Source organism: Fulmarus glacialis, unplaced genomic scaffold (assembly GCF_000690835.1).
Source record: "Fulmarus glacialis isolate BGI_N327 unplaced genomic scaffold, ASM69083v1 scaffold18641, whole genome shotgun sequence".
NCBI classification, from domain to species: Eukaryota; Metazoa; Chordata; class Aves; order Procellariiformes; family Procellariidae; genus Fulmarus; species Fulmarus glacialis.
In genome coordinates, this window is record NW_009194879.1 from 1084 (window position 1) to 10691 (window position 9608).

Consider the following 9608-nt stretch of genomic DNA (forward strand, 5'->3'; position numbering starts at 1 on the left):
CAAGCAAACGGAAAAAGCCAACGGGGTGCCTTCCTGCTGCTACCCGCCTCCCAAGCCCAGGATCCTGGTGGCAGAAGCTTCTGGCTCAACCTCCGGCGGAGGATGAGCTATTAACCCTGATATACCAGTCCTGAGATAAACCCTCGTCCCGAAGGCATCCGCCCGCCGAGATGAAAGGCGCCGCTGGGCTGCCCTGGCTGCACTGGCAAAGCCAAGGAGGAAAAACATTCCAGGAGAATTGCTCAGCGCCGGCCGCACGGCCCCGGCAGGCTTGGCAAAGGCTGCTTGCCATCCGCATTTGGGACTTTTTCTCCAATGAACCTTCTCTTCTTTTATTCCAAAATGGCTCAAGAAATGCCAAGCAAATGACCCGCCTTCCCCCTCCTACGGGAGGCACGTTGCTTCCCCGAAAGCTCTCAGGAGGAAGGGCCAAGTCCTCGGGTAAGGCTGCTTCGAAAGAGGCACCAAAGCTCTGCTGGTGCCAGGACCTCGAGCGCCCAGGGAGGCCAGCACCTTCCCCGGCCACCCCCGGCCCGCTCATAGGGCCCCAAAAGCCGAAGACGCAGGGAGCCTCCCAAGCCGCTCAACCCTCCATCCCTCCTGCCCAGCAGCCCCCACAGGACCATCTACTGCTCTGGCGTCTGCCACAGCAAGGTCCCGACACGCGGCCTGGAGCGCACAGTGCCGTCACAAACACGGGTCAGGGAGACCCACCGACTGCCCCAAGTCCCTACAACAGAAAGAGGCATCAGTTGACATCTGTCCCACACCACCCGGGCCAGCGCTTTGGAGCCACGTGCCACCGCCTTGCTCCTCCTGCCAGCTCTGCACTGGGCTGTGCCGCAAAAGCCCAAGCAGAGCAGAAACCTCACCCCTCTCCCCACGCACCCTCCTGCGAGGACACCGCCTACCCCAGCGCACAGCTTCTGGCCCAGGAGCTGGCAGGGCTGCGCTGGAGATTCAGCGTGACCAGACCAAAACCGAAGGCCTTCGGGGAGAGCACCAAGTGAACCCAGGTTTTTGTCCCTCTTGTGCCTCCCGGCCCCGGTGAGCACGGACACAGGCAGCAGGTAGGTCACTGCCCGCTCCGGTCACATTCTTTTCATTCTCCAACCTCCAGTTCTGTCACAGAAACTGAGTCACAAACACACCTGGATATTTGTCCCTCTCTTCTTTTTTAATCAGCTGTATTTTAAGTAGCTTTGAAATACATTTTTCTCCAAAATGTTGTTTTTCCTGTATATTATTCGATCACAATGATATTTGGCTGGTCCTTCCTCTGATGCACGCCCAGTCCTGATGTCGACACAGTGGAAAAGTCCGCTCAGGCTGAGAGAAGGGCAGGACTGCAACAGGGAGAAGGTGTAAAAAATACAAAAGACCAGGCAAGGATGCTTTCAGTTGCAATCCTGCAGCCAACCGCTCAACGATCCGCAGGCTGGCAACGCACATACGGGTGCTGGTCACGTCGGAGTCTGGTGCCCGGAGCTCGCAGCATGCCGGCGCTCGGCATGCAGGAGGGCTCGACAAGCCCAGCCTGCCCTGGGGTGAACGGGGACGGCTCAGCACAGCAGTCTCCGGAGAGCTTACCCTGTAGTTTTCCTCAAATCATGCATAACGTCTCGTTGAGCTGAAACGTCCATTTATTTAACAGCAGTAATAATTTAAAATTATAAAAACCCTTTCAGTGTTGAGTATCAGAAGGGCGAGGTTATAAAGAAAAATAAATGGGACTTGAAATGGGGAAGGGAAGGATAATGGGGTCTATTTCAAGAGTTCATTTTTGCAGTGACAACTATTGGCCCTCCCCAGCTGGAGATCCTGGGAGGGAGGCAGTATCATTACGCTTTCGTTTTAAAGACTTCAATCTCCAAAGCAGAAGAGATAGTATCCAAGGGGAGGAGGAGGAGCAAAAGAAATAAAGAAAGGAATCTCAAATTCAAAACCATACAAACAACCTTTCCATTCAGAATTGCAACCGCTAGCTCAGCACCACGGGTTTCCCATCTGTGGAGCGCAGCAGCCTTTCACTGCAATGGTTAAAAGTCCACGCGGCAAATGGATGTTTTTATTAATAGACAGAGCTCTTTCCCCCCATCACAGAACTTGAGGCTTCTCATCTCTGAAGGACCCAGAGTCTCCGTGTCTTCAGAACTCAAAAGGGAATTCTGGGGGCGCTGCTTCCCCCTTGCCACCCTCCCCTCGCTCTGCTCTGGAAGCCCCTTTCGTTGCTTATGTTGGCTGGGGAGGGAGGAAGGACAATGGACAGGGCCCCAGGGACAGAGGGTTGGATTAAGATTCATGAGTTGTTCGATGAGTTTTCGTTACTTGGTGAGCTGGAGGAAGAGGAGGAGGAGGATGATGAGAAGTTCATCCCTGTGAGTCCTGGGGGGTTTGTGGCTGTGTTTTGTCCACTTAAGCTTTTCCGGCACACAGGACACGTGTCATGCTTTGGAGAGCAGACAAAAACAAAACAAGAAATATGGGAAACAGGATTAGAAACACGATACAGGCGCAGCACTCAAGGAAAAGGCTAGGATGACACTCCTTCCTCTGATCAAAGGTTGCTCACGCTTAGGCCTCATCATGGAGGTAGGAAAATGTTTACAGAGAAGAGTAGTACCACCAGAAAAAACACCCAAGTGCTACAAAACCCAAGTCACCCACGCAGACGGCACTAACCTGTTCCAGCCAAGGGACTATACAGCTGTTGTGGAATAGGTGATTGCAAGGTAACTGTCGGACATTTTCACCAACTGTATAGTCTTCTTTACACACAGGACACTCTAACCCAGAATCTGTATCATAAAGGGAAAGAAAAACACAGCTAAGCAATAAAGGAGAGAACGACACTCAAAGCACCCGACTCAGGATCCCATCACCTTTTCCCCTTCCCCTCACTGCTGCTTCACCCCTGCAGGGTGGAGAGGAAAGCTTGTTGCTTTGCAGTTCCTACCACCACCACTCCACCTCTCGCTGCCCTGGGTTTGCTTCATTGTTCCCTTCCCTTCTGCTTTTTCATCTCTATCCACATTGAACTTTTCAGAACAGTTTGCCTCCCCAGGGCAAATTCATCCAGTCTACCCTGCTCTTTTTTTTTTGCGAGTAAAACAGAGCAATACTTCAGTTTTCTCTCCTCTTTGAAACGTTTTAGGCCTTGAAGGTACTAGCAGACAAAATTAAAATCCCCAAAAAACGTTAAACAGAACTTTCACAGAGCTCTTTGTGAACGATTCCCTGGAGGAGATATACATACCTACGTGTTCCTGTGTGATCTGTATGGTGGGGAGGGCCTGGATTTTTTCTTTGTCTGCTGGCGGCGGTCCAGTGTTTTCAAACTGATTTAGTAACTGAAAAAACAATAGGCCACAGAAGTCAGAAAGAAGATGTGAGCTCAGCAGCACACAGAATCTGTTCATTTATTGACCCAGGGCACTTGAACCCTGCATCGCCTGCACTGCGGACCTTGTCTCCCATTTCTGCACCTTCAGTGGTTTGCCCCCCTGCATCACAACAGCTGCTGGCAATTTTGCAGCACCGCACAAGAGGATGGGAGACTCCTTTATAATGCCGGTTTTACCTGTGTAATAATTGCATCCAAGCCGTTGGCACCCCATGCGTAGTCCATTGGATTTGAATGCAAGACTCCCCTTTAAGAATAAGGACAACAATTAAATTCGGCTGGGAGTACGAACAAGAACACTGTCAGAAAGAGCAGTACATCTTCCAACTCACCAAGGACCTAGTCCTAGGTTTGGTATTGTTGTAGGTGCAATAATTCCATTGACCAGCTGCTGGATAATTCTGAAAGACAAGGAAACCAGGATTATGTAAGAATTAGTGTCTGCTAACTCCCAGCCCAGAAACATGACATGGAAGGAGTGGCTAAATACTGTCGCATCGATATAGGGAAAAGGAAAAATATCCTGTAGCAATTGCAATTGCATCTTAGGAACTGATTATTCATTGATAAAGAATTTCAGTAATAATAAATGATAATAAATGATAAAAATGTCAATATTTTATTCATAAGGGGATAACTTCTGACAAAGATGGCAAGCGGCTCTCCAGGATGCAGTTAAAGAAACATTAGTCTTGTTGTCCAGTGTTTTCTCTTGTTTCCCCTCACACTCAGCACACCACTTGGTAATGACCAGGGAACGCTTTCTCATTGCAAGTTTAATGGTCAAAACTCCCAGCCACACTGTAGTCCCTGCCACTGTGCCCAGGTGAAATGGCCCCTATAAACTCAAGGCAAGAGCTGCCAAGAGCTGCAGGCCCAGCGGAAGCCTGACCATCCAGCAGCGTGAGTTCACAGGGGCAAAGCCGGGCACCTATGGAAGAGTCGCACTGGACAGCTGTGCCCAGGAGCAATCTCCAAGAGACTGCTCCTTAAACTGATGAGAATAAGGGACGGGCTGATTTTCAGCTAACTCTCATCTTCCTCCACAAGAACCTGGCAGTTGTTCTCACCCTTCTAGCGTGGGAACTCCCTCGTGCCTGCCAGCGGCACGGCGTGTGGCGAGACGGGCTCGGGGTTGCCTTGCACCGTATCGATGCCGAGACTGATGCTCTCGCTCCCTCCGGTTCTCAGAGTCCCTGTTGTCTTCCGACTGCACGTTGGACCCAAACGGAAACTCAAAGCTGTCATCAAAGATCCCGAAGGCAAATTGGCCATAGCCCTGTGGCAAGGTGAATAAGTGCTGATCCACATTCTGGGAGGGAGAGAATTCGGGAAACAGATTGTAACAAGGAGAGAAACAGCTTTTAGCTTTCACGCCTGGAATTTCACCGGTCTTCCAACAAAGACTAGTCTCTTCAGATCCCCAGCAACTCACAAGCCTTGGTTGACACAGGTGGATCAGTGCAATCTCAGAGGCAGCTTACTGAGGAACAGACACAGACTGCAACTACGTATGAAGGTAAGAAATAACTGCAACTTCCCTGGTTTCTCTTTAGCTGCTGCATGTAACTGCCTCCTTTTAAGCTGAGGCTACTGCATAGCAACACACCCAGACAGCTCACTAAATCCCAGCTTAGCCCCCTCACAACAAGAATAAACTACAAGTGATGGCCCTATTAAAAATACGCAGTAAAAATACGACATGCAGAGATTTCAGGAGCAGCATGTGGATGATATTAATACCTCCTTTCCTAAATTTTGTCATAATCCGGGGAACATTTGAACAATGTACTAATGGAAAAATACTTCAATTCAATGGCAAAGCAGAAAGTGTTGGAAGAGATAGAGAGGACTTACCTCAAAAGGATGCCTGCTCTGATCACTGGTTGACGTAGAGGAGCTGGTCTCATTGTCAGCGTTCCTGTGAAGAATGAAGAGCACTGGTAAGCCTCAGAAGGGTGCTACGAAAAGATTTTCCCAGCAGAGGGGAGCAAGGGATATGAGTTTGACAGGAAAAGCAGACACCACAGCTGCACGGTAACAGCACACAGGAAGCGACCGGTTCTTTTTTGTGCTAAGCCAGAGCTCAAAGGGACCTCAGAGGTCTGCTCACCTTCCCTTCCGCCCCAGGGCAGGGTCAGCTCCATACAGAAACTAGTCTGCCCTCAGCTGCTGTTTTTCTAATTGTTCATATCAATTTTCATTTCTCTCTCCCCGCAACCTTCATTTTCCCACATCTTCACCCATCCCTCTCCACTCACCCTTTTAGATTCTGATTTCATGAAGCTACAGAGAAGTGACTGAATGACGACGTCAAGCAAGGATTCCCTGCACAATCCACCTCAAACAAATCAGCTAATCCTCTGGAGCACCAGGAAGAGAAGACTTAAGGTACAAACCCTGATCACTATGACCCAAACATGCTTAAGTCTAATCTTGAATCAAAGGAACTTCTCTATTGCAGAGGCATGTGACCAAATGGGACAGATTATTAGCAAAACTCTTAATGCTGTTAGGCTTCTGCTTTTAGAGAGCTGCAGGAACATTTACTGCTCAGTATCCAGGTCTACGCTTTGACATTCATGGTAACAAAAAATTAACGTTCAGCGCTCATGCGGCTCTCCCAAGGTCACAGCAAATCACCAATACAGTCAGGACTAGCCAGGATTGATTTTCAGCCTCTAAGATCGGTGTAGTCAGACCAAACGTCACCTTGTCTGTAAAGACCACCTCTCTCAGCAGGCAGCAACACGCGTCTGGCACACCCCCCATACCGCTCGGTGTGCCCTTGTACTGCACGCCTGCCAGCACGCTGTCTGTCCCGAAGCCAGTCACAGCCAAGGTCCGACAAACGCATCTGAAACATTTTAAGACATTTCTCCTACTCTTGCCCGTTCTGACACTGCCAGAGAGCAGTCCCACTACTGAGTCAGCAGTAAAGCACGTGAACGCAGACCTCAGCTGCTCCAGTGCAGAGTCCAAAGTCTTAGTCAAAATGTTCCGCCGTTAGTACTCTAAACGAAGTTATTAAATTATACACTGAAGCATACATACGCTCTCCATTCCGCAGATTCCTCTCTCGCAGGGTGATCTCTACCCTGATGACTCAAACCAGTTCAGAGCTACCACATGCCATGGGGAAAGCCTCTCTACCACTTTTTTTTGTTTGTTTTAAATCAGCCTGTTCCTCCCCCACCCTTTACCAGCAAGATATGCCACACAGTATTCCCATGGCTGATTTACCTGTAGATGCAAACTATGCAAATTAAGCACTCTCTACCCATATTGAGGAAAGATGAGCCAAATACAGGGCAGAAGTATAAAAATGGTGTATTTAGTATCCAACATTGCCTTTTAACTAGAAAAAGGAAAAGAGCAAAGCAGACGGAGTTCATTCCAGCAATAGCCTTTGGGGCAGCACATTACCTTGGCTCTTCAGGAAGTTCTTCAATAAAACCAGATTCACACCGTGGGCAAATATAGTCCTACGGGAGAAGAAATACTGAATGAGAAAAGAAAGCGGTACATAAAAGCCGCAAAGAGTGCCTTCAGAGTGACGGGCTGGGAAGAGAAGAGTCCTGCAGCCCATCGTCCCAAACGCATGCCACGACTTCAGAGCCAAAAAGACCCCAAACCACTGATATTTGCCTTCACCAGACTAGTGAGGCAAATTGTTAAGTCTGAGCCTGTTTGGAACTTGGCTTTCGAAAAGATTTGGGTAACACTTATTAATCCCCAGTATAGACAAAGCACGAGATAATATCTGATGTAGTTCTGGGTGAAGTGAAAGCAAAACCACCAGCCTTCCCAGAAGAGCAGCACTCAAACACTAGTTTTTAAACAGCTGCATGTTTTGGGGGCCTTCCCCCACCCCCCTCAAGGGGCCAAACTGTCCTAATGAAAGAAACAAGGAGGGAATTGCAGCACGGGCTAATCAGAGTGTTACTGTCACTTAGGAAGGGCTGAATGGAAAGCTGTTACTAACATAGTCTGGGGTTCACACCACACAGAGGTCAAGGAGGCACAAGAGGGTCATTCTGCAACACACAATACCAGAACTTTACACTCCCACGCTCAACGCTCATTACAGAAAGCTACTGCCACCCTCGTAGCCTTTAACACTGAAGACTGAATAGGCTGGAATAAACAGCCCGTGTGTGCAGAAGCAGGATTCCTCAGGAGTTTGTGACAGTCGCTTTTCCTCACAATTCCCGGTGTTAGTGAAGAATTTATACTCCACAACCATACTGTCCTAGCGAGCAGCAGCCCAGAACACTTACAATCCTGAAAGGAAATTACTTCACTTTTCAGTGCCTGAGAAGAAGTAGCACCACGCAGCACCGCCGAGTCAAAAGAGGAAGCGACAGACACTCCGTATGTAACCCCAACCACAGCGGAGGCGGAACAGCCACCATGGGCAAACACAACCGCTCAAAACCCCGCGCTGGCAAAGCCAGGCTCGGCGTGGAAGAAATTTAAGACCTTCTAAAAAGAATGCTACTTCCCTTCACTACTGCTACGTTCGAATTGGCACAGGCCCTTAAGCAAAGTCAATGGATTCCCCAAAAGAGGAGAGGATGCCAGCCACGTGGGTTTGCTCTGATAAGACATCTGGGATCGCTCCTCCAGCCACCGCAGAAAAACTCGATAAGGCCCAAGCACAAGGCGGCAACGCCAGCGATCCACTCAACGCTGCCCCTGCCTGCCCAGCAAGATAAGGAAGCAGCAAACACCAAGACCTAGAAACAGACTCAGAGAAGTTGCTGCTGCCTCTTCTGCACAGGACTCTTTAGATTTGCAATTGTGAAATAACTGGATCTACGCAATTTACACAATGTTTGATTTCAAGAACATTTCTACACCATCCAAATTCTTCTCAAAGTTGGTTACCGGCACATGGGAACTCCTGTGTTGAACACAGAAAATCAGATCAATTGCCTCTGCCTTTGAAAATTCCCCTTACTGTTTTACTTTCCACCAGTACGCTACTGGGGTAAATTATTACAGTAGCCACACTCGAGCAGTGAGCAACTTACTCCTCTCAACTCTCCTATTTAAGGGAGGCTTTTTTACTGTGCGCTTACAGACAGCTCTGAACACAGGGATCAGCAAATTCCTCTGCAGCTGGAACAGCACAAATGTCAACGTTTGTTGTTTCTCAGGCTGTTTGAATCGCTCCTTTTGCAGCGTATGCTACGGTACCTCCAGTAGCTCGGTCTGCAAACTGTAAGTGAAACCAAATGAACTCGGACCCCCAAAACAAGTTCATTAACTAGCAATTAACTAGACCTGAATCAACAAAAGCTCCCTACCACAGTTCAGTGCGTTCACTGCCAGATGTGCTCTGCTGGCACAAGCCCAACACGAGGTGTTTAAACAAAAATAAACGACCGATATTTCTAGGTTACAACCTTCAGCTCCCGAGCCACTTTCTCCAGCCCGTCTATGTATTTAGCAGGAGTATTATCAAGAGTTTTGTCCTCACACTTAAATACAAGCTGTGAGATTTACCAGCAAGGCCTACCCTCGCCTAACCAGTAAGACCGACGGAGAGGGCAAAGGGACAAACAGCGCGTCACAAAACCAAGCTGACAGCGAAGTCTAATCAACCCTGGCAGAGAGACACCTACGCTCACAATCGGGTGACTTTTAAAATTCAATAAACGTTAACAAAAAAGCAATGCCTTATTCTGACAAGACGCTGTGAAAAGTTTCAGGACAAATAGAGACTGGCAGGATCCTCCAAATGGAATTTAACAGCTCACAACATTTGGAGGCGATCGACAGAAAATCTAGCCATGGCCCACCGCGATGTTTTAGCCAGTTCCCTTCCAACAGCCAACGTTCCTTTTCTACCCACACCAGAAAAACACGACTCCTTTCAAGCAAGAGCTGTACTCAGCGATTAAAGCACGTCTGCTCACGCGCTGCACCTAGCCTACAGAGCACTTCTGCGTTAGCGAGTGGAAACGGTGCGTACGTATCTTCTGTCCACTTGCCTACGTCTTAGATTTTATCAGCCGTGAAGCTTTTCTCATGCTCATTTAAATCCTACTAAGAGAGACAAAAAAGAAAGCCCCTCATTACCCCACGGAGCCTCAGCTTGCCCCGGACAGAGAAGCGGGGCGATGGTGCCTGAGCCCCGGGGTGTCATCACACCACTTCAGCCGGCTGGAGAGACGGCGGTGCGGAAAACCGGGGGCTG

At 48.9% G+C, this 9608-nt stretch overlaps 1 protein-coding gene across 1 annotated transcript; it reads right to left on the bottom strand.

Annotated features, from left to right (window-relative positions):
• Positions 1-1920: 1920 nt before the first annotated feature.
• RNF126 (ring finger protein 126) lies at positions 1921-6888 on the bottom strand (the record flags this gene model as incomplete). Its single annotated transcript, XM_009587917.1, has 8 exons — positions 1921-2449; positions 2683-2798; positions 3257-3350; positions 3581-3650; positions 3736-3804; positions 4474-4715; positions 5261-5324; positions 6830-6888. Coding segments are annotated over 8 exons (864 nt in total), but the record flags the coding sequence as incomplete, so codon positions are not given.
• Between the last annotated feature and the right edge of the window lie 2720 nt (positions 6889-9608).